Source organism: Olea europaea, chromosome 12 (genome assembly GCF_002742605.1).
Source record: "Olea europaea var. sylvestris chromosome 12, O_europaea_v1, whole genome shotgun sequence".
NCBI classification, from domain to species: Eukaryota; Viridiplantae; Streptophyta; class Magnoliopsida; order Lamiales; family Oleaceae; genus Olea; species Olea europaea.
In genome coordinates, this window is record NC_036248.1 from 2,089,411 (window position 1) to 2,114,417 (window position 25,007).

Consider the following 25,007-nt stretch of genomic DNA (forward strand, 5'->3'; position numbering starts at 1 on the left):
CCCCCCCCCCCCCCCCTTTCCATTGAATTTCAGTTACTCCTATTTTTGTCTCTGAAGTTCCATCTAAATAGTTTTTGGTTTCTTCTCCTGGTTCGCAGAAACTCTATCAATGAAGGGATTAACGTTGAACTGCATGGACAGGAAGTCCGAAGCATATGAACTAGTTAGGCTTGGTTTGAAGGTTAAGTTATTATCGTTGTTATCATTGTCACTGTTAGTATCATTACTATTATGCGAATTAACTCCTGTGTTGTTCTTTACTTTTATCTTATTTCCTCGTTGCTAAGTTGGATCGCTGCATCAGCTGGAATTACACTTCTGTTTTGCAGAATGATCTTAAGAGTCATGTTTGCTGGCATGTCTATGGTCTTCTGTACCGATCTGATAGAGAATATAGGGAAGCAATTAAGTGCTACCGGAATGCACTTAGAATCGATCCTGACAACATTGAAATACTGCGTGACCTGTCTCTTCTACAGGTGCACTGTTATCCATTCTTATCCTTATTTTCCCTTTCGGTTATCTGCTAACAGGCTCGAATATCTGAAGATTCACATGCTATTGTGAACTTTATGCCAAAGGCCCAAAAGCAATAAAAGAACATTTTGACAGGAGCTTTATTTTTTGCAATGCCACTGGTGATATGAGCAACAATATTTTTGCCATAAATGGTTGATATCCGTAGTTTTTTTTTTTTTTAATTTTTTTTGACATTGTTTCTTTTCTTTTTTTTTTTTTTTTTTAAATTTTTTTTGACATTGTTTCTTTCCTCTCGTGACCTTATGTGTTGGCATGTGTGCATGCTGGTTTAAGCATTTTTATCTATATTTTGTACTCTTTTTGTAATAGTTGGACACCAAGCAAAAACTAAAGAAAATAATCAAATTAAACTGAACAGCAAACCTTCTTCCTGAGTTTCAGTTATCAGCTTTCATAGCGTGAATAAAGTGTTCATTCAGGTTCATAAAGGCCAAATGAGAGCTAAATAGATACAATACCATATTGAAATTGATTCTCTAAGTGAATATATTTCACTATAATGTTCTCCCTGTAATGCCAGAATGAACCTCATACTTAGCCTCTGTTTGACAGATTTTTTTTGGAAAGAATGAGTTTTTGAATAGTAAATTTTGGGAGAATGTTTGGTTAAAAAGTAAGGGAAAGTTTTGGGTTTACATGATGAATATTTTATTGTGTGAAATGTGTGGTTGAAAATGAGTATGAGAAATAAAGAATGAGAAAGAATGGTTGTCAAGCACGGGCTTAGTCTATGGCAAGCTAGCTTTTCATATGTGCTTGTTTTGCACTGCAATTATTCCCCTTCTTCACTTTTCTATGTCCACTTTGATAGTAAACAATTTCTATTGCACTTTGTAGCTAATTTGTGCTATGTTCTAATGATTCTTTTCCAGGCACAAATGCGTGACTTGGCTGGTTTTGTTGAGACAAGACAACAGTTGCTCACTCTGAAACCAAATCATCGCATGAATTGGATTGGTTTTGCTGTTTCCCATCATTTGAACTCCAAGTATTTAAATGTTGTTTGTTGTACTTTATTGATATCCATGTATGACTTTCTGGTTTCCTGACAACTTTTCAAAATGCTCACTGCTTGATGCACTGTATCATTATCTTTGTGGAAATAGTTTATTATCTGTATATAATGGTATTTTGTGTCTTCATTCAAATTAGAAAATATGTCCCATATCCATTACTTTGGCAAAATGTATGTTTTTAGCATTTATGGTAAATATTATGTTTATTTCATTGGTTGACTAGTTTGATTGTAAATGAGGAGATTGTTTAGAAAACTAAGAGCTACGATGATTACTTTTCCTCTGTTGCTTGCAAAAGTGGATAATGCAGTTGATTTATGGTTTTATTTTGCATATTTTATTTAGGATTTTCACTCCATAATATATTAATAATTTTATCTTAAAAGGATACTTACTTTGATTTATAACTTCAAAACTTCATTGGAAATGGTTAAGTTTTTCGTCTCTGTCATTGGTTTAAAACTGTGTAAATGCAAAAGAGAAAATTGTTGTTCTGAAAATTCTCTGTTTATTTATTTGTTTGTCTTTGTTAATGGGTATTATTTGAGCTTCCCTAATATCTACCTTTGTTGTTTGCTAGTGGAGTGAAGGCGATTGATATTCTTGAAGCATATGAAGGGACTCTGGAGGATGACTATCCTCCTTTCAATGAACGTTGTGAGCATGGGGAAATGCTCTTGTACAAGGTATGGTTACCATTGGCTTTACCTGTGTTATGCAGCAAATTTTTGTACCACTATAAATTGCTTGGACCGTTCCTTCTGCTCTTGCCCACCTTCTAAGTGGTTGATGTGAAGTTTTTGTTAATGAGATGACTTTATTGTAGATTTGCTCAAGTAAATATCATATAAAACATGTAAATCCCACAATTTCTGTTCTTGCAGATAATTATAGCATGTTGATGCAAGAAAAGTTTCCCCACCTTTGAAATGATATTTGAAGATTAAATAGCTCATCCATATACTTGACCATATTTTGAAACAATTTCTTGGAAATACTTGCATCAACTTTTAATTTCTATTTATACGTGTGTTCCCATTGTGTTTTGGGTAGAGCAAGTTAAAAGAGGGAGGAGTGGAATTAGTTGTGAAAAATTGGTTTCGGGCAGATCCTGTGAAGAATAGGTGCATGTCTTAGGTCGCAAGAACTTTGGTTCTTCTTGGATATATCAAACTTAAAATCCTATTATACTAAACTTATTTGCAAGGGCTTGTGTGCATGTATTTTGCTGCAGTACTTTGCTGAACATATTCACATGAATTCTTTGGATTCCTAATTCTGTGGATAGATTTCAAATGCTTTTATAGTGATTAACAAGCGTTCTCTTCAAAGTATTTAATTGAGTATGCATATGACTTCATCTATGTTTAGTAGACAACTGTTATCACTAGAGAGTCAATGCTTAATTGTATTTAGAGTTCGATTTATCTATATGAGAATTATTAATTTTCCATGGAAACTAAGTTATACAGTCCCTAAAAGAATTGTTGAGTTTCTGTTGTTCTCTAGGTTACAGCTCCCTCACTGGTTACATACAGGAAATTTCTTATAGCGATCCTACAATACTATAATATTTCTATATGCAGTAATTTAATGATACATGGATATAATATTTTCTTTCAGATAGCTTTGCTAGAAGAATGTGGCTTTCTTGAGCGGGCTCTTGAGGAGTTGCACAAGAAGGAATCCAAAATTGTAAGTTATAGTAAGTCTATTCACCACCATATCAATTTCCTGAATCATATTTCTCAAGCTAAACTTTGGGACTGTTGTTGATATATGCATTGTAGATTGATAAATTATCATACAAGGAACAAGAGGCTTCTCTTCTTGTTAAGCTGGGCCATGCTGAAGAGGGTGAAAAATTGTACAAAGTGCTACTTTCTATGAATCCTGACAATTACAGGTATATGATCATTGATGAAAAACATAGTCTTCTTTTTACTTCTGTGGTTTCCACGTATACTTGAAATTGACTGTAGAATCTTGATGGCTACCAGCAAATGAGAAGAAGATTGCTTTAATTTGAACGCTGCTATATTCTGTAATCATATCACCATGTTTGGTATAAATTCTATCTTGGAGAATCTGAATTATACTGTCCTACTGAATTTAGATGTAATCTGTTTGATGGCTTATGCATGTGTTATTCGTCATACAGGGTGGTTTTTTTCCTACTTGTTCTCCAACCGCCCTAGGTTCTCCCACACCAAAAAACAGAAAAAGAAAAAATTTGGAAAGACTAATAAAAACTGAAAATAAATAATGAAAGCTATGTACCTGTTATTCATAGTGTGCAATGGTCTCGGTGGCATATTATGAGAATTCAAGACCATTTACTGGAGCTGAACAAATTCATAGTGGTTGTAAGGTGAATGAGAAGTCTTGTACTCCTGACCATTTAAAAGAAAACGGAAAAGTTAAAAGGATATTTTTTGGTACTCATTTCAGTTAAATGTTAATTGCAAAAATGGACTGAAAGGTAAACTAAAATTTCCTGTTTAATTTTTAGCTTCTTGCGCTATATGATTGAAAAATCAGACCTTATGGTTTATGCCATTGAGTTCTCTGCTTGTTGATCAAGGTTCGGATGTCAATGATTATATTTGATTTCTCTTACAGATCTTTGATATTTTCTTGTTTTGTTTAGAAAGTGTAGATTATTGCTCTTTTATGTAGTACTTATCATTATTTCTGGATCCAAAGATACTTTAGAAGTTGCAGATCTAAACTTTGGTTCCAACACAGGTCTTCAGAATACTAGCAGAAATCTGCAACATCTTTCACCTTTGGACGTGCATGAGCATGCTTCTACAAGTCTCTATTCTTGTATTCATCTTTTTTTTTTTTTTTGGCCTTAATCTTGGAAGGCGCTTGGGTTGAATTTCATACTGCTTTTAAATAGTTTAAGATTAAACTTTACCAATGAATGAGCAGTTCTTATCATACCTTCTACTCTTTTGTATTTTAGGTACTATGAAGGCCTACAAAGATGTATGGGACTTCATTCAGAAAATTTTCAGTATTCCTCCGATCAAATTGATCAGTTAGAGGCCTTGTATGAATCTCTTAGCAAGCTATATAGTAGGTCATCTGCTGTCAAGGTGGCACATGCTTCTTCCTTCGTCTCTCCCTTTCTGACCCCCCCCCCCCCCCCCCCCCCCCCCCCCCCCCCCCCCCCCCCCCCCCCCCCCCCCCCCCCCCCCCCCCCCCCCCCCCCCCCCCCCCCCCCCCCCCCCCCCCCCAATACAGCTTCCTCTCAAATATCTTAGCATTTGCCTCTAAATCAATACATGTATGATGCTCCTTTCATCAATTGCTTATGTTCTGCGAAGAACTTCATGATATCAAATATCAAAATTCGCAATATGATTTGTTTTGCACCATATCATTTATTAATCTGTAAAACTTTAACTGAAGACATATTTATTTCCTGTGGTTTCTGTATACATAAATATCTGCAAAATTCACAATATGATTTGTCTTGCAAGTTGTCATTTCCTTCTCCAGTCATGTTAATTTCCAAATCTTTAACTGTTTCAACAACCCAGAATGTGTATTAAATTTTATATGGTATGATTTTTCCTGAATTTCTATTTTATTTTTTTCCCATTTGACAGAGAATTCCACTCGATTTTTTAAGCGGTGAAAAGTTCCAGGCTGCAGCAGAGAACTATATTCGACCTCTTCTTACAAAAGTATTCATTTTAGTTTGTTTCTTCTTTTTTAATTGGTTGACCTATTCTTGAGAGCTTCCTCACACTTCTTTTTGTGCATTTAGGGCATTCCTTCTCTGTTTTCTGATCTCTCTCCTCTCTATGATCATCCTGGCAAGGTTAGTTTTTTCTCCTCAATAATAAATTTGACTAATTGCAAGCTCACAACTGTACAAGGAGTGTAATATCCTGGACGGTGTATGTTTGCATTTATGCTATGCATCTCTTGTACAGGCAGACATTTTGGAGAAGTTAATTCTTGAGGTAGAGAACGCCATTAAGACAACAGGTGGATATCCTGAGAGGTGATTCAACTTTTATTATCTGCTCTTGAATCATCAATTCACCTTCAATGGCACTTAGAAGCACAATATTTTAGTATAAGCTGAAATTCAAATTGTTAGTGTTCTCTGATCTTGTTTTCAAATCTTCAATTATGTGAATGACACCGTTTCCATTTGGGGCTGTTCTGTCTCTGCGTCAGTATAGTCGTTTTTTATCCAGATGTAATGAGGATTATAGGAGCTAACTTTGTGAGATTAGTCTATAGAGATATATCTATTTTAAATTTCCATTCACTAGTATTTACACGATTGAATCTGATGGTGCAACAATTAATTCTCCGACTGTTCACCTTATCATAACACTGAATATAAGTTTACACGAACAATCTAGTGAAAATAATCTCAACCATTTACTCATTATGTTAAGAAAATATCATTATAATTTTATCCATTCACTTTAGCCTCATCGTGTATATTTCTATACTTTTAGTGGGCCAATTTGTTTAAAGAAATTTTCTGAAACCATCAAATGAGCTGCCACAGTAATTCAGGATTATGTAACCATCATCTGGGCGGGATATGAAATATGTAGTCAATTTTGTAAAATTATTATTAATTTTTTAAGAGTAATAATTTTAGGTCCTAGAAAATGCGTGGTTAATAAATGGGTAATAGTTGTGAATGTATTGTTTAAATTAACGCGACTTTGATTGAGTATTAAATGTGACTTCTTAGTGACATAATTTTATAAGAGCACAAAAATAAATTAGGAACTTTGCCAGTGTGTTGAAAGTTGCTTCCTGCTGACCACTGTGTGTTTCATTTTGCCTTATATGCAGGGTGGACAAGGAGCCCCCCTCAACACTTATGTGGACTTTGTTTTATTTGGCCCAGGTTTGTCTGATAATGATTTTTTGCAAGCTCTTTGTTGTCTTTTGTTTTTGAGTTTTTCTAAGAAGATTTATCGGTGCAGCATTATGACAGGTGTGGCCAGTATGAAATTGCTATCACAAAAATTGATGAGGCCATAGAACACACTCCAACTGTCATTGATTTGTACTCTGTGAAGGTGCATGTTTTATTTGTCAATGATGCCTCCCATAGTTGATCTCTTTGGTTACTTTTCACGATAGTAATCCACAATTAGTTTTTAGTTTTGCCTTGTTGATCATCTCAATTAGAATTGGATCAACTGATCCAGTTTTGCATTCCCCATATTTCACACAATGTAAAAGGTCTTGCAGCTTTTTGGATTTTTGTTTGTTTGATTCTTTTAACATATCATACTTATCAACGATTATGTTGCTAATTCGTTTAGGACTGTGTCATTGGATGGGATAACCAATGTGAATGTAACATACTACAATTTTGAACAATGAATGAATTTTCAAAACTTTCCTGATGTTATTTTACTGTCTCATACGCAAGCTGAGTTATCTTTTGCATGGAAATGTATATATCCAAATATGTAAAAAAAGATCATAATAATTCATATTTCCTCTAGTTTAATTAATGTTATTATTACTCACTACAGAGCCGGATATTAAAGCATGCTGGTGATGTGTCAGCTGCTGCTGCTTTGGCTGATGAAGCTAGGTGCATGGATCTTGCAGACCGCTACATCAATAGTGATTGTGTTAAACGTATGCTGCAAGCTGACCAGGTTTAGAGCCATTTTCTTCTTCATAAAATGTTGCCTTTAAATGATTCCCTCCTTTTTTTCTTTTTTTTTTTTTGGGAGGTTGAACAATCTAATTTTCCTCTTTGTTGATTATGCTTTCGTTTTTGAGCATCTGGTTCCAGGTTGCATTGGCAGAAAAGACGGCTGTTTTATTCATGAAAGATGGAGAGCAACATAATAACCTTCACGATATGCAGTGCATGTGGTGCGTATCTAAGCTAATGAACATTTTTGTTTAAGAACCTTTTATTGAAACTTTTGTTATGTGAATCCAATGAAGGTATGAACTAGCATCAGGAGAAAGTTATTTCCGCCAAGGGGACCTTGGTAGGGCTTTGAAGAAATTCTTAGCTGTGGAAAAACATTATGCTGATATTACTGAGGACCAATTTGACTTCCATTCCTATTGCTTAAGGAAAATGACTCTCCGCACCTATGTAGAAATGCTGAAATTTCAGGATTGTCTGCATTCATATTCCTATTTCAAGAAAGCAGCTGCTGGAGCAATCAAGTAATGCCTTTTATTTTTGCCTCTGATCTCGCTTGGGATCAGTTTTTATTCCTTGCGACCATCCAGTTTGCTCGTAACAGGTGTTGATATGAATGCTATTCTAGATATTAGTATTTTGTATATTGCGTGAACCCTGTTGAGCGATTAATGGCATGTGGTGTTCTTATCTAATCTTTTGTTCTTATGCTCATTTGAAATTTATATGCAGATGCTACTTGAAGCTGTATGATTCTCCTCCAAAGTCGGATACGGAAGAAGAAGATGAAATGTCAAAGTTGCCACCTTCTCAAAAGAAGAAACTGAGGCAAAAACAAAGGAAAGCAGAGGCCCGGGCCAAGAAAGTAATTAAGCTTGTAGCTTTTCAACAAAAATTTACTCCAAAAAATTTAGACAATAAACTTTGCGTTTTTTAGGAGGCTGAAGTGAAAGAAGAAACAAATGTTACTGCAGTATCAAAATCTGGAAAACGCCCTGTGAAACCAGTAGATCCAGACCCAAGCGGTGAAAAGTTATTAATGGTATTTTGGCCATCTATACATTGGATTCTGTCACATAAATCTTTTAGTTGATAGTCAGACTTTCTTCTTGCTTTCGGATTACTTAAATCCTGTCCTTATTCATATGTTCAATATTCATTTAGCTGAGTGCCTTTTTTGGTATTGTTGATAATCTTTGCTCAAAATTGGAATGATTATGTGAAAATAGCTGAGTGCGTTTTTCACTTGGGAGTATAAATTGTAGGTTGAAGATCCTTTGATGGAAGCTACGAAGTATTTGAAGCTGCTTCAAAAACATTCATCTGAGTCCATTGAAACACATTTACTTTCCTTTGAAGTAAATATGAGAAAGCAGAAAACTTTACTTGCTTTGCAGGTAAGTTTATAATTCTGAGTTCAGAATGAAACTTCTTTTATCCACCTAAATTTTACCTGTTAGTCATCATATACTGATTAATTTAAACAGTATTTGTAGCTAGGAAATTTACTCAAATGATATTTGAAAAAAAATTCAGCAATAATATAAATCTTGAATTGAAGCCTTTTCTGTCATCAATGATACTTTCTCCCATCTCTTTGACCTGCCATGGGGATTATGTCAGCAAATGAATTCATTACACATAATTTCTCCAGTCCCTGGATCGGGTCTGGTAGATGTTAAACTTATTGTCTTGTTATTTCGAGGACATTTATGAATATGCTCTTTCCTAACTGCAGGCTTTAAAGCATCTGTTGCGGTTGGATGCCGAATACCCAGATTCGTATCGCTGTTTGGTATGATTTGATAGTGATCTGGTGCATTCATTCTTAGAAATTTGTGACAGAATTCTTATTACATAAATAATATATTAAATGTGTGTAATGTGTCTGAAATACAATTTCTTTGTCGTCCCTATGCACCTTCATCATTGTTCATCCTAATTGTTAGATTTTTTTCAGATAAAGTTTTTCTCTAAAGTGGGATCCATGCCTGCTCCAGTGAGTGATACTGAGAAGCTCATATGGGGCGTCTTGGAAGCAGAACGACCTACAATTAGGTTCTTTTGATCCATTGGTTTTCATTTTTCTTCCTTTTCTTAGGGGATCAATTTCCTACCCGTTTGAAGTGCATCAATATTTCCGACGTTAGAATATTCTACTGAATACTTCCTTTACTTAATATCCCGTGCTTATTTTTTATTTCAGTCAGTTGCATGGTAAATCTCTCATTGATGCAAACACCTTTTTCCTTGAGAAACACGGAGGTCACCATCTTACTGGTTCATGTTGTATGTCTAGAATTGTCCTGTAGTGGCCAATGATCATATTATTAATATAATTTTGGTTCTCTGTTTTCTTAGCAGATTCGTTGATGCACAGAGCAGCTGTAGCAGAAATGCTATATGTTCTGAAACCAAATAAGAAGGGTGAGGCAATTACCCTGATTGAAGGATCAACCAACAATCTGGTTTCAATGTAATGTCCTCAAAAATTGTTTAAAATATTTACAATAGTGAAGTTTGCACAGTATCTTATAAGACATTGGACATTGAACCTTCCTGTTTTACAAAAACTAGAAATGGAGCTATGGGAGCAGTCAGAAAGTGGAGGCTCAAAGACTGTATTGCTGTCCACAAGCTGTTAGACAGAATTATAAATGACCAAGATGCTGCATCGAGTGAGTCCTCGTTTTCTTTTTCATTTAGTTTTCATTCTCTCTGATTTTTATTCTCTTTGATTTTTCATTCTCTTATTTGTATTTTGATGCTCTAATTGATTTTGAGTTTCTAAAGGAAATTAGAGTGAATTGCCTGCACATATGGAAGTTGTTAATACCTTGACAGATAGATGTACACCATTTACTGTGTAATTAGTCTTTAATCATGCTTCAACTTGCTGATGTTAGATTGCCCACACCCTTTCTCATGTTGATCTTTTGTGCCTCACAATTAGTACCTTTCGCATTTCAATAATATTATTATCTGGGATCTCACTGATGATCTTAAAGTGTGTGTGTGTGGTTTTTTTTTTTTTTTAATAAATAATAAATTCAAGTTCCTCAGCTTTGAAATGAATGAATCTGTACTTGTGGGTGGGGTGTTAACCTTTAATTCAAGAAGGCGTAATTTTCCATACACTGATTGCTTTGGTGCTTTCCTTTTTCCCCGTCAGCTTCTTCATTACAGTAATCTGTTTATCCAATTCATTTACATTTAGGCATAGCTTGCTCCTTCTATGCTAATCTTGAACTGTACTTGTGGAGAACTTAGGTTTCGTTCACTTGTCAGGAATGATGTAAACAAATGGTAAATTGAATGTGTTCATGTAGTAGCTGGTTGTGTTGTGTGTCCTTCAGAAGCTTGAAGCCATAGGCAGGTTAATCGTGCTTACCAAAAGAATGGTCTAGCTAAATTTCTCAGTTTACATGTACCTCTATTTATGGAGAATGAGGAACGTCTTTTATTGGTTTTGGACTAGTAAGATTAAAAATTTACATGCATAGTGCTGAATTGATATGCTTTTATAGGATGGAAGGTGCAGTGTGCTGAGTACTTCCCATATTCAACATACTTTGAGGGCAGCCGCAGCTCTGCTGTCACAAGCTCGACTTTTAACCAAGTTCCAAAATTACCCAAAATTGGTGTTGGATCAGACATCGCCACCTCTGATCAAAATTCTACGTCTCTTTCATCAAATGGAAAAGTCGAGGAACTCATGGCATTCAAGGATCTTCTTGTCCAATAGTGTACATGAATATCCTGGTTAGGTAACAGGTCCAGATGATTCGAGTAACAAATCCTTAATGCTGCTTAGAATGTTTAATTGACAGAAAGGGGAAATTGTCCTTGAAGATGAGTTAAGATATAATTAGAAATGCAGGCAGATCCCTGTGGGAGGCGGCGAACAATTTTCTCTTTCCCCCAGTTCTTGGGCATTCCATTGCGAATGTGTGATTTTCACCGTGTGTTTTTTGGCCGTCACATCCTGTAACTTTTAAGGTTCCTGCCGAGATACTGAAAAGAGGTTCTTTGGGCTTTGCATTGCACTGTTCTGAACAGCATGATCAATGGAAGCTTGAGCGAACTGGTTCTACAACCATTCCCAGGAGAATGTTGTATCTCTTATTTCATTATCTATTATTTCGTGAGGTATAAATGCTATTTTGCCGGAGAAAATTTTGTCCAGATTTATACAAATAAATATGTGGAAGAAATATTTCCTGGTATTTTGCTACTACTCGGTGTCCATTCTTTATTTTTTTTTCCTCCCTTTTCTGCAGAACTATAGTGAATAGTAGTAATGCGAGGAAGGGTGAAAAAAGTTGGCGCGATAAGCGTTTTTCTATTTTTATTATAATTTAAAGGATTATGGATTAGTGAACGAATAAAATATGGGAAAAATCATTTGTACAGATAAATGATTGACATGCTTGTTGACAGATACTCACGTTATCATGGGACCTACGTGAATAATTTTTTTAAAAAAAAAAAGTGGCCCCTCATATTGTGAGTATATGTCAACTAATTCTATCAAACTCTTTTGTACGAATAGCAGGGTTCATAAAATATTCCATGAACTTCATAAAAAAATATAATTCTCTAAATCATATATATTACAAATTAATATTGATTTCTTTTTGTTGAATTTATTCCTTTTGACATTTTAAAGTTTGAACTATCTTCCTTAAAAGCTTAAGCTATGCTAATCAATTTCAAAGGAAATTATGACTAATGTGCAACAAACTAAATCAATAAGGTGTCTTATATTACTTAAAGATCAATGGAACTAACTTATTGTTTTCTTCATTCTAATTCTATTTGAGCAGTTCGTCTTGTGACTAGTGCTTATTTGGGACACTTCAACCTTACTTTTATTCTTTCTTTTCTTTTTGATGGAAAATTGGTTGTGCTTGGTGCCATCTCAAGTGACTCTCAGAGTTAAGGCGAATTCTTTTGCAACATGTTTAATTTCTTGTACGACACAGCAATTTTCTTATGAAAATGATATGTTTCATCGAAACGTGCAAAAGCTGCTCAAGTTGGTACTGGGGGTCCAAGTTTGTAGTTGAACTGTAATATATTTTCTTTCTTTCAAGGACCAACTCTTTAATTGCATACGAATAAGTAAAAATAATAAATTATTGAGGCAATGCCCAGTTTTACAGCTTAAAATTTGATCCTCATACACACCAAGTTTGCCAAATTTTCTTCTAGCTTCTATTTCATTTACGTAACATAATTGAATGATAAACATATAAAAGAGTATACTCAAACTCTTCATGTCACGCGCCGAGTTTTTACGGAAAAAATTTCTAAGCTTTCTACGTGAACAAGATTTCAAAATCAACGTCACGGCTTATGATACTGTGAATTAAGGTTTCTTCTCATAATCTGCCAAATCTCAACATCATTTCCTCTGTCGTATTCTCCCACATATTGTGGAATTTCTGTAAGGTTGATGCGCTTACCCACAAAGCTAGGTGAACTTTTGTTTTTACTATCATCTTCTGCATAATACATTGGGGAAAAGCATCAGAAAAAAATTGTAATGATGAACAGAATTAATTGGGGCCCTGTTACTACAAATGCTTTGAGATTGTTTACCTTCATCGTCTTTAAGATAACTGCGGAAGTGAGAGTAACCATTTGCAACAACATCAAGATCATCGACAGTGAAGTTGTAACGCTTTTCAAGAGCCAAATATAACACCTGAAAAAAAAAAGAAAAAAAAAAAGTCACTTGATACTTTTTCCATTGCTTCAGGATATAGATTCATTTCCTTCCAAGGAAATCCACCTGTTTGGCTAAGCTTGAACTAGTTAGAAGTTACTTCTGAGTACTAAACGTGTTCGAATAAGTTACATATTTCTTACTTTAAGAAACGTTATTAATTTTGAAAGTAACTTTAATCTTTGTGTCGAAGACTCAAAATAAAGGACTTGTTTTCAATTGTGATCAATAAAATGTTCACTTATAGCCAAACATGCTTGTGCTTTACGTGGTGGATTCACTGACCATGGAACTCCCCAGTCTAAAGAGATGAAGTTGCTATAAAAGAAATATTAAGATCAACTATACGCACATGGCCCGTCACTGTCAGATATGAATACAAGTCCATGGTAGGTAGGACAGCCTAATAATCATTATTACGCTGTTATATGATTTCTAGTGCGGCTATAAAAGTTACTTATTGCTGGAAATTCCAATTTTCTGGTCGTACCTTTTCTGGACTTTTGCACATTAGTAACTCTAGTATACTGAAGAACGCATCAGTTAGGTCATCACTGTAAATTACATCAGCAGCGACAAGTATGGTAGCTCTTTGAATCTCTTCAATTTCTGATATGCTCCATCCATACCTGGACACAGTAAGTGACGTTATATATTTCACTTTTGTTGTAGAAACAGTAAACAAAAGAAATGATAAACAAGCTGGAAGCCACATGACAATATGCTGTAAACATAGTCTATGAACATGGTCCAGGCATCAAACCAGTGAGGGGACTGGGTCCATGGTTCATTGGTTCAACCACCGAGTCAACTCAATGAACCTGAGGGTCCCAGAAAATTATAATTGAAATCCATATAATGGATAAAGAAATATCATATAAATTGATATTTAATAAATACTAATTCACTGTATTGCTAAGACATGTATCATGCAAAACCAAAAGTTAACAAAACAAGCCTGGGTAATTGATCGATGTTCCAGATTCAAAACCTCTAGATCTCAAGTTCATACTAATTGATGTAAAACAATTTTCAGGTGACTGGTAGGTCTTAAAATGGGCCTGATCAACCACTTTTCTGTGATGAAAGCAGGCAGGCAAAGGCTGTTTCAATGATTTCAAGTCCAACAGGCTGTTATGGCTGCAAGGAAAAACTACCTTTGCTGCGATGAAAAGTTTTCAAGGACTTGAGGGGGCCATGAAGCATTCCAATCAAGTTCACGTACAAAGACAGACGCCTTGGTGCCGAGTACTCCAGCATTGAGATGAATATTCTCAGAGCAGTTTTGAAGCACTTCGTCACCGTGGTCTGCATTGCAATAAATGACTGGTTGATCAAAAAGTTAATATAATAAAGCACTGAGTATCTAATACATTTTGTATGCTAGAAGACCCTGATATTGGATAAAACTTTTTGTAAATTGGCTGCACTCCCTTGGTGCAGGTCTAATACCATATCAGTTTACTGAAAATAAAAATAAAAATAAGAGTACTATAGTAGGCACATAAAACTTAAGCATGCATGTTCCAACATGCAACAGTCAGCATAATTCAAAGCAGTTGTGTTTCAACTATATCAGGTCTTGGTTGGCTTTAAAAAGTATGGCTAGTCAGATAATTTTGTCAAGGCACTGCAAAAAAGTTACTAGGAATATAATACGATGAAAAGAAATCACTTTGTTTATTTCATAGATTTAATTAATGTCACACCTGTTATGAAGACAGATTTAGCAACACGTGCAAGTAACATGCCAACCAACCCTGGGAAAGACGATGAATCAAAACCTTGTCATTCAAGAACTAATAATATTTAAGATTCATAATCTGGAGAAACCTTGAACATCTCAACAGAAACTTCCACTGGCATTTTGCAAAATGAGTTCCAAAGGTTTCTTCACGAATAAATAACTCCAAACCCTATGAAAACTTGCATATAAGCAGAGAGATTAACCATTTCACTAGATATGAGGACCTTTACCTGTGCCAGCACCAAGTTCTACGGCCACAATTCCATGAAATGCAGATGATTTATGCATCATATGCAACACAAAGTCAGCTAATACCAATTCTGCTCTCCATACCTGAAAAGAGAAAATGGATAAATATAGCACATATAATCATAAACAAAGCAGAAGCTTTATATAAAGCTCATTAAACCAATGACTGTCATGAAGAAGACATGAAACAACAATTACGAGTTTATTCATTAAGCAAAAGGCTGATGCTGATACATCATTTTGTTAAAACACGATAACCTGTTCATTCATTGTGTGTGTGTGTGAGAGAGAGAGAAATGAATTGAAGGGAATGTTTAATGAACTCAAATCAAGAACTACACTTTTGGGACTTTGGTCTTATTACCTGCAAACCAACCCTTGGAATTGATGAAGTGATGTTATGCTGGATGCTGACAACAAAATAATCCTGGGATTTTTCTGCAAATTAGAAAAATGATTATTAAAATTAATCAGTTAGCTTTTCTTTGGCTTGGGAGGGACTATGGAGAGATTGTTAAGAGGTCCTGTGGAAACACAAGAGGCACTTCTATGACAAAATTTGAGGATCCAAATACAGTGTTCACACTAAGGCCAGTCAGGCACCCACCCTCAACACTATCAATTGATACTGATATGAAAATGTCCATCCTATGGTTAGAAACTAAAACATTTGACTCATTGATAGATGACCTAAAATTCTAAACCGAAGAGACTCGCTCACTGATTAATTTATATTTATCTTCAATGTAGTCCATATTTACGAAAACTAACATACTTCAGTGAAACTAATAATACAGATTTTCCAATATTAAAATCCACTGTCAATATTTCACCTACCTACACAGATTGCAACATATTCACTTAATCAAGAAACAAACTTCTTGTTCTAGGATACTACTAAAACTAACAGAAAAATGGCCATAGAGTTCTCTGCCACAACCGAACAGAGAAAGAAACGAGTAAAAACATAATAGAAAAAAGGGCAAACAAACAAAATGACAATGCCTAGTCCTTTTTTCTTCTTCCCTTTATAGTTGAGGATAACTTACTTTTTCGTCGAGCTAGTATAAGATCGCCATCTTCATCCAAGCTACAAACTTTAGCTCCCATTGAATTCCATTCATCTCGGAGGGAGCTCTCAATAGGTTCATTTTCTACATAATTTAAAATCCACAGAATATCCATCAACGATTTAGAAACAAAATTTCCATTAAAAAATACACTTGTGTCATTCAACCCCAAACAAAAATCCTAACGAATTCTTTCTTCTGATTAACATTAGCATTTAGCACGAACATAACAATTAAAGTAGAATAATGATTGACGAAGGTAAAAATCACACGTGGTGGAAGTAAGATAGTGAAGTAGGAGATATGGGGACCAGAGTGGTTTGGGGGACATCCCAGGTGAACATCGCTCATCACTTGCTCCTCCACCGAATTGCCACCGTCAGACGGTGGTGACGGCGTAGCCGGTGACGCTCGCCATCCCTCTTCACATTCCATTGATGCTCCAGTACGAGATTTTGTATAAACCAGAAGTAATTGAAAAGCATATTTGGCTAAGAAAATTTTTTTAAGAATTTTTTTAATATAACTAATTAAAAGAAAAGAATGAGCCACATTTTAAAGTTAAACTGAATTTTGTAATAATGATTTTTGAGAGAAAGTGTTGAAAATTTTTGGGTTTATGTATAAAATATTTTATTGTAGAAATGTAAAATTAAAAATAAATTTGTAGAAAAATAAATTATTTCATAATGGGACTCAAACTAGGGAAGTTCCACGTCGTCACAAGGGTGAAGAGTTGGTGGCAATAAATATAGATGGAAAGAGTCTATAGGGCACCAGAACATATCACACTTGAAAAGTTTCGAGTTGAAAATTAATATGTAAAAAAATTGAACATCTACTTGCTACAAAATGATTCCTTATCAAATTCGAGGCCTTGAGGAGGTTTGCATGATATGAGAAACCAAATCATGTTTCTTTTTTTTCAAGTTTCTATGTTTGGATAAAAAGTAATGGGGAACTTCATTGAATTAATTCAATTAAACTGGATGTACATGACAGCAACTTACAGACCTCCTACAGGGCACTCCTACGGGGCCGGGTTCACGCGAAACCTCATGTAATAAAAAATGGCCAAAAAAAAAAAAAATACTAACCCTCCCATTGAGAAATATCTGTAGAATGCTTGTGAATGCTGAGTTTGTACTCTCAACGTAATCCGAATTAATTTAGGTCACTTAAATTCAAGGGTACTTCGAAGCTTTTGACAATTACATGTGTTTCCCAAGTTAAAAAGTACAAAATTTTCCACTCCTAGCACAAATATCCCATTTTGCCCTTCTTTCTTATACTAATTTTATATTCGTTTTCTTATTTGTATTTTTCATATTAAAAATGTAGGCAAAAATAAATTCTTTTATTAGTTTAAAAAAGTTTATTTTCTATCGTTTATAAATAAAATCATTCATCGGGAAGAAATCGAAATTTTGGTGCAGTGGTTCGTACGATTTTTCATTCAAGATAGCATAGTGAAACATAGAATCTCTTGAAGCCTCTGGCTAAACAAGAAATGATTCTTCTTTGCAGATTTTTTTTAATTTTAATTTTAATTTTCCAGTGATTTGGTATGATTGCCCCCGGAAATTTAAAAATAAAATAAAATAAAATTGATTTCCCATTTGGAAAAATGAACAAGCTAAAGCAATATAATCATATTTTTTACCATTTTTATTTAATTTTATTAAATTATTCTATATTATGTACTCAAAAAAATTTGATTTCCCATTTGGAAAAATGACAAGCTAAATCAAGCAATATAACAATATTTGTACAATTTTTTATTTAATTTTATTGTATTGTTCTAAAACATGCATTTATATTGATATCTTAATTATCTGCCAATCATATTTGCCAAAGAAAAACGTGAAGTTTTATAATTTTTAAATTTTTATCACAATATTTGTTTGATTTTTTTTTTTAACTGAAATTATATCCTCAAAAATGAAAAAGTATATCTGAAGAAAGAAAAAATATACAGTTTAAATATAGTTAAAATCAATTTCAAAATAGTCCAAAGGAAGAAAATAGAAAGTATTATATTTACTTCTTGATGACACGAAGAAATGAATTGCAAAAGGTAAACTTCGTTTCTGCAACTTTTGAAAAGGGAAGAATATTTCTATAAACTAAATTTATTTAATTATTAATATAAGATATTATCAGTCAAAAATATCAATAAATAGTTAGTTACCAGTTTAAAATGAAGCTCAAGTTAGTGACTAACATGGAATTTACAAGTAATATTTTCATGAAATTTGCTGCAAAAATATTATTTCTAAATTTCATGTACCTATCTAATCACTCATTATATTGGGTGCTTGTTAACAAGTATGGTTTGGTTGTGACAAAAGATGTTAGAAAACTTGCAAGCAGTTAGCAATTATGAATTCAAATACAATATGTAATGTAATGGCATTTTCACCCACACAAATTTTGATATAATTCTTTAAATTTCACTCTCTCTTCGTTAACAAACAAGAAAATCGTTGTCCGTCTTTCATATTCTTGTACTTACTTCATTATCAAGTCAATTTTTTGGCATGTCGCCAGTGAATCATTGGGGACAGAAGTTAATTACAGGTGATAGACACGCTTGTTGAACAGCAGTAATGATATATGATATTATCATCACTTTACCGAAAAGTTATAGCTTATGGCATTAATACAACCAATAATCAAGCATGAGAAAACCTCCAACTTTGATATCAAACTGATGTATGATATACAATTACTTCGTTCAAAAGCTATAGCTCATGGCACTAATTCAATCCTTGCTCAACTGGAATCAAAACTCTGGGAATCCACCTCCCAGCCCGTCGGGCCCACTCCCATTTCGAGTATGCTCATGCATTAATTAGCCACATATATGATTCTCAATCAACAAGGTCAAAGTGTAATGTGTGTTTATATATCTATTGGTTAAAAAGATGTTGTGGCTTCTTTACAAGAAGTGTTGGTAGTAGAATACAAATAGTTAGCCAAGACGGCTGTCGATAAGTTAGAAAAATATATATATTTTTTCATCTGCAAGTGTAGCTCAGATCAGAACTCTCCATGTGCAAAAACTGCAATACATCCATTGTAAGGAATTTTTAAACGATCGTGTGGGCTTATATGTGTAAATTGTTGTGTATTAATTAAAGGCTATTAAATTCGGTTGATCCCAATTAAAATAATCTAATAAGGTTTCGATTTTGGGTTTTAATGTATCCAATTAAAGTATGAGTTTATAAAAGTCTAGAGACCAGGCCCAAGTCCCTAATTCCATGATGGCTCAAATTAGGTCAAAGGGCGTCGCTATATAAATACGGTTATGGTCCCCAAATCACACGTACGTATTATTTATTCTCTATTGCATTCCATCGCAGAGAGAAAAAATAAGACTGGGTGTAAATTTGAAAGACAAAACCACGGAAATCATTATTGCATTAACTATGTCTTATTCAGGTACGCTTCCACCATATTTATGTATTTCTTGATGATTTATCATGAAAGATCCAACGATTTAAAGATAATAAATTATTCTACAAGTGGTATCAAAGCATTTTTATGTTGAATCATTGAGAATCGAATAATTTATTTGGTTCTTGCAATATATTTTTGAAGTTTTCAGATTTAACAATTCTAAATCTATATTTTGTTGAATTTGAAAACTTTTGCGGTATAATTTTTTGTTTTTTTCATAATTCGGATTAATAATTGAGAAAAATTCAGATTATGATGTTTTGGTTCTGGATTCAGATTCTTTGGGGATTTAAAAAAAAATAAAAATTAACAAGATCTGGCCGACGGGTGGTGTGCCGTCGGCATCGTAGCGGGCTGCTACGTTTTGTAGCAACGTGCTGCAGCAGCACCGGGCTGCTACTGGTGCGGCGCCGTAGTGGGCCGGCGCGAGAGAGTGAAGAAGAAATAATTTTTTTTTTTTTAGGTTTTCAAATTTTGGTTGATTTGGGGGCTGGGCCCTCACGTGTAAATTGGATAACTTGAGGCCCCTGTTTGCAATTAGGGTTAGGATTATAAAATTAAGGTTGCAGTCCCTAACATTTAAGTTATATTCAAGTTTGGGCCTTTAAGTTTTGGATTTAATAATTCAGTCCCTAAGGTTTAAAAATTAATTAATTCGGGTTATTAAAGTTCTGAATTTTATAATTAAAGCCCTCAAACTTTAATTATTAATTCAAATTGGCCCCCAAAGTTTATAATTAATTCAAATTGACCCCCAAAGTTTCAAATTTTTAAAAATTGATCCTCAAAGTTTTGAATTGGTCAATTTTTGGCCCCTAAAGTTTTAAATTTGTTCTAATTGATCCTCTAAAGTTTTGAATTAATTAATTATGGTCCCTTAAGTTTCAAATTTATTAATTTCAACCCCTAAAGTTTGGAATTAATTAATTTAGCCCCCTTAAAGTTTTTAATTATTAATCCTAAGGCCCCTAAAGATCAAAACTAAATAAAATATGCAAAATTGGTGATTCTCTTTCTCAAATTTTGGTACTAAGGACTATTTTAAGAGATATAATGTTCGAAAGTTGGTTAATTGAAGCAACATATTGTCAAAGCAACATCTCTTGTGAAAATTGACTAACTTAGGATATTAAAATGTGTTTTTGCATGTGTTATTCATGGGAATATTGGTCGACCAAAGGAAGGTCAATATTTAGCCGAATACACGTGTACCTGTGGTGATAAACATGTGACGATTATTTGGTTTAATGTGTGATCAATAAATCGATAAAAAAAAGGTTTATTGATTGACACATTGTTTTTTTGTCAATGTTTGATCACTACGCCAAGAGTACCACTTACAAGTCAATATTTATATCCAAAGACTAGATATTGATGTTGTGCTAGGTATCTTGTGATGGACCCTACCACAATTTGATAATATTATTATTTGCATATTAAAGATATTCATGTGAGCTATTCATAATAATCGTTCTCTAATTCAATTTCAGGTTCTGCTGCTAATATCTCTGCTAGCATCAATTCAATTCCAATGCTAATGGCACAAACTGCAAGACATGGTAGGAGAACGTGATGATTGTTCTCGGAGTCATGGATCTAGACCTTGCTTTACAGGTCGATTAACCTGCTGTACTTACTGAAAAGAGTACCTCTGATGACAAGATGGAGATGAAAAAGTGGGAACGATCGAATCGCATAAACTTAATGGTCATGAAGCATGCTATTCTAGAAGTATTCCGGGGCACTATGTCCGATAAGGTGACTACTACTAAGGGTTTCCTTGAGAATCTTGAGAAGATGTTTGCCAAAAAAGAAATGCCTGAAACAAGTACACTTTTGACAAATCTTGTCTCAATGAGCTATAAAGGGAAAGAAAACATTCAGGAGCACATTATGAAAATGTCTCACATTGCTTCAAAACTAAAGGCACTCAAGTTGGATTTATCTGAAGACTTGTTGGTGCACTTGGTTCTGATATTCCTTGCAGCACATTTCAGTCAATTCAAGGTGAGCCACAACTGTCAAAAGGACTCATGGTCCCTTAATGAACTTATCTCACACTGTGGCCAGGAAGAGAAAAGATTGAAGCATGAGAAAGTGCTCATTTAGCCACAACCTCTAAGGATAAAATGAACAAGAAAATAAAGATTGATAAGGAAGCTGCGGGTACAAATACATGGTGGATAGATTCTGGTGCAACAACTCACATCAGTATGTCTATACAGGGTTGCCTGAGTTGCCGAAAATCAAGTGATGGTGAAAGATACATCTATGTTGACGACGACAAGAAGGTGAAAGTAGAGGCAATAGGAAAATTTAGATTATTGTTAAAGGCTGGATCTTATTTGGATCTTGTTGAGACATTTATTGTACCGTCTTTTAGACGGAATTTGATTTCTATTTCTGTTTTGGACAAATTTGGTTATACTTGTTCATTTGGAAATGAAAAATTTAGTTTCTTTCATGATTCAAAATTAGTTGGTTCTGATTCTTTTTCAGGTTAAGATAATCTTTATTCAATTGATACAATTGCTTCTTTTAATGAATCCTTACATGTAAGTACTCGAAGTGTAAAGTGAAAATTAAACTGCGAGAATTTTGCCTCGTTGTGGCACAAGAGATTAGGGCACATCTCCAAAAGGAGAATTAAGAGACTTGTGTCTGATGGGATTCTTGACCCTCTTGACTTCATAGATTATGATTTGTGTGTCAACTATATAAAGGGAAAAGAAACCAATAAAAGAAGATTTCAAGCCAATAGGACTTCGGACGTCTTAGAACTTATACATACAGACATTTGTGGACCATTCCCTACGGGTTCTTGGAATGATCAACAATATTTTATAACGTTCATAGACGGCTTTTCAAGATATGGCTGCATATATCTCATTCATGAAAAATCACAGTCACTGGATGTGTTCAAAAACTATAAAGCAAAGTGGAGAACCAACTCAGCAAAAGGATTAAAAGCGTCAGATCTTATCGTGGGGACGAATACTATGGCAGATATGACAGTTCAGGTGAACAACATCCAGGACCATTTGCTAAATTTTTAGAGAAACGCGCCATCGTCCTACAGTACACTATGTTATGTTCGCCCACTATGAATGATGTTGCTGAGAGACGAAACAGAACGCTTAAGGACATGGTGAAGAGTATGATTAGTCATTCTACCTTATCAGAATCTCTCTGGGGTGAAGTATTAAAGACCGCAGCTTATATACTCAACAGAATTCCAACTAAGGCCACTGATAAAACCACATATGAGTTTTGGACGGGCAAGAAGCCTAGTTTGAAGCATATACAAATTTGGGAATGTTCAACTGAGGCAAGGCCTTATAAGCCAAATAAAAAGAAATTGGACCCAAGAACCATCAGTTGCTACTTTATTGGATATTCTGAAAGGTCCAGGGGTTACAAGTTTTATGATCCCACAATTAAGGCAATTTTCAAGACAGGAAATGCTTGTTTCTTTAAGGATGTTGAGTTTGTGGGGGGGGGGGAGAAAGGGTTACAGACTTTGTCTTTGAGGATTAATATGTTGAAATCCCTCCAATTGCCATTGACAATGATCAGGTTTCTATCTCTCACATTGTTCAAGAAGCAACTCTGGATCAAGAAAATGTCATATCTCCCTCTCAAGATTAACAAATTGTTTCAGAAGAACAAACTGTACAGCCTCAAGAACCAATGCCATTAAGAAGATCCACTAGAGAGAGGAGAAGTGCGGTTTCGGACGATTACATCGTATTTCTCCAAGAACATGAAGTTGACATTGGAATGGTGGAAGATGATTCGATCAACTTCAGTCAAGCCATGGAAAGTTCTAACTCTCAAAACTGGCTCGATGCCATGAATGAAGAAATAAAGTCCATGAAGGACAATGATGTAAAAGACCTCGTTCCATTGCCTGAAGGTGCGAAACTCATTGGTTGCAAATGGATATTTAAGACCAAGAGGGATTCGAAAGGTGATGTAGAGAGCTATAAGGCTCGTCTTGTCGCAAAGGGCTTTACACAGAAAGAAGGCATCGATTGTAAAAAGTCTTTCTCTCCAGTTTCTTCGAAAGACTCTTTCAGGACTATAATGACATTGGTAGCGCATTTCGATCTTGAGCTACATCAAATGGATATTAAGACAGCGTTTCTCAATGGTGACATTGATGAAACAATTTATATGGTACAACTAAAAAACTTTGTATCGGATGATGTAAAGCAAATGATTTGTAAATTAAAGAAATTTATCTATAGACTCAAACAGGCGTCTTGTTAATGGTATTACAAGTTTCATCAAGTGATCATCTCATTTGGGTTTGAGATGAATTTGTTTGATGATTGTAAATACCACAAGTTTAGTGGGATCATGTATATTTTTTTGGTTTTATATGTCGATGACATACTGCTTGCCAGCAACGATATAGGCTTATTGCACGAAATCAAGAGATTTCTAGCAAAGAATTTTGAGATGAAAGATCTCGATGACGCCTCTTTTGTATTGAAAATTCAGATACACCGAGATCGTTCTCGGGGTATTTTTAGATTATCACAAAAGAGTTATATCGAAAAGGTACTTAAAAGATATGGCATGCAATATTGTAAACCAGGTAACACCCCAGTGGTTAAAGGAGACAAGTTCAGTTTAAGTCAGTGCCCTAAAAATGACTTGAAAATTAAAGAAATACAGAAGATTCCTTATTCCTCAGCTATAGGGAGTCTGATGTATGCTCAAGTTTGTACGCATTCGGATATAGCATCCATTGTTGGGATGTTAGAAGATATTTAAGTAACTCGGGAATGGATCATTGGAAAGCAGCTAAATGGGTCATGTGGTATTTATAGAGAACAAAGGAACAGGAGATCGGATCAGTTGAAAATCGTCGATTATTCTGATTTCGATTTCGCGGGATGCCAAGATAGTAGGAGATCCACTTCAGGCTATATTTACCTGCTTGCTGGAGGTGCTATTTCTTGGAAGAGTGCTAGCAGACACTCATAGCTACCACCACCATGGCAACGAAATATGGTTGCGTAATTTTTTCACTGAGCTGCGCATTGTGGACAATATAGAAAGATCGCTCAAGATATTTTGTGACAATAAATCAGCAGTACTATATTCCAATAACAACAGGAGCTTGACGAAGTCAAAACATATAGAGATCAAGTTCCTGACTGTTAAAGAAAGAGTTCAAAGTGGACAGGTGTCAACAGAGCACATTGGGACAAACTCTATGGTTGTGAATCCACTTACTAAAGGATTGATACCCAAGGTCTCTCATGAGTATACTGCTCATATGGGTGTAATGTCCCTTGAAGATATCTAGTTTCAGTAGGAGTTTGTATTTTGCTTTGGACACATATACTGTCATTTTGAATACGATTTAAGGTTAAAGTTATTTTCGGTTACAAAATTATTTGGTTTATTATCTCTGAACTTATTTAAAATAATCTCACTAATATATTAAGGTGGACCAGTTGAAAATAGGCATGTTACAGATTACATCACATGTAATTTCCATGCTGCA

General features: G+C 34.7%; 2 protein-coding genes across 5 annotated transcripts in view; one reads left to right on the forward strand and one right to left on the reverse strand.

Moving 5' to 3' along the window:
- Positions 1–11,461, forward strand: part of LOC111405147 (N-terminal acetyltransferase A complex auxiliary subunit NAA15-like) — a 13,323-nt gene extending 1,862 nt beyond the window's left edge. The window contains exons 3-26 of one of the 2 annotated variants that reach the window (XM_023033904.1): positions 99–181; positions 330–479; positions 1,413–1,528; positions 2,137–2,242; positions 3,180–3,251; positions 3,347–3,462; positions 4,528–4,660; positions 5,177–5,254; positions 5,338–5,391; positions 5,507–5,577; positions 6,396–6,450; positions 6,530–6,625; positions 7,091–7,219; positions 7,360–7,442; positions 7,518–7,748; positions 7,957–8,089; positions 8,162–8,266; positions 8,490–8,621; positions 8,963–9,019; positions 9,185–9,282; positions 9,431–9,489; positions 9,586–9,700; positions 9,802–9,902; positions 10,752–11,461. In XM_023033904.1, coding sequence (XP_022889672.1) covers positions 99–181; positions 330–479; positions 1,413–1,528; positions 2,137–2,242; positions 3,180–3,251; positions 3,347–3,462; positions 4,528–4,660; positions 5,177–5,254; positions 5,338–5,391; positions 5,507–5,577; positions 6,396–6,450; positions 6,530–6,625; positions 7,091–7,219; positions 7,360–7,442; positions 7,518–7,748; positions 7,957–8,089; positions 8,162–8,266; positions 8,490–8,621; positions 8,963–9,019; positions 9,185–9,282; positions 9,431–9,489; positions 9,586–9,700; positions 9,802–9,902; positions 10,752–10,969 — 2,591 coding nt within the window. In that variant the 3' untranslated portion in view covers positions 10,970–11,461. The remainder of the gene's footprint in view (positions 1–98; positions 182–329; positions 480–1,412; positions 1,529–2,136; positions 2,243–3,179; positions 3,252–3,346; positions 3,463–4,527; positions 4,661–5,176; positions 5,255–5,337; positions 5,392–5,506; positions 5,578–6,395; positions 6,451–6,529; positions 6,626–7,090; positions 7,220–7,359; positions 7,443–7,517; positions 7,749–7,956; positions 8,090–8,161; positions 8,267–8,489; positions 8,622–8,962; positions 9,020–9,184; positions 9,283–9,430; positions 9,490–9,585; positions 9,701–9,801; positions 9,903–10,751) is intronic. The other variant, XM_023033905.1, reaches the window with a different exon arrangement.
- An 884-nt stretch (positions 11,462–12,345) lies between these two features.
- LOC111405148 (methyltransferase-like protein 22) lies at positions 12,346–16,547 on the reverse strand. Of its 3 annotated transcripts, none has more exons than XM_023033907.1 (9): positions 16,333–16,547; positions 16,001–16,105; positions 15,316–15,389; positions 14,933–15,035; positions 14,665–14,715; positions 14,113–14,263; positions 13,446–13,584; positions 12,829–12,934; positions 12,346–12,731 (listed from the first exon to the last, which is right to left on the reverse strand). In XM_023033907.1, the coding sequence occupies exons 1-9, from the start codon at positions 16,454–16,456 to the stop codon at positions 12,574–12,576; spliced, it is 1,011 nt and encodes a 336-aa protein (XP_022889675.1). In that variant the 5' UTR covers positions 16,457–16,547; the 3' UTR covers positions 12,346–12,573. The 3 variants fall into 3 exon arrangements, with proteins under 3 accessions (XP_022889675.1, XP_022889674.1, XP_022889677.1); XM_023033906.1 differs by having other exon boundaries at positions 16,294–16,546; XM_023033909.1 differs by lacking the exon at positions 14,665–14,715 and having other exon boundaries at positions 16,294–16,547.
- Between the last annotated feature and the right edge of the window lie 8,460 nt (positions 16,548–25,007).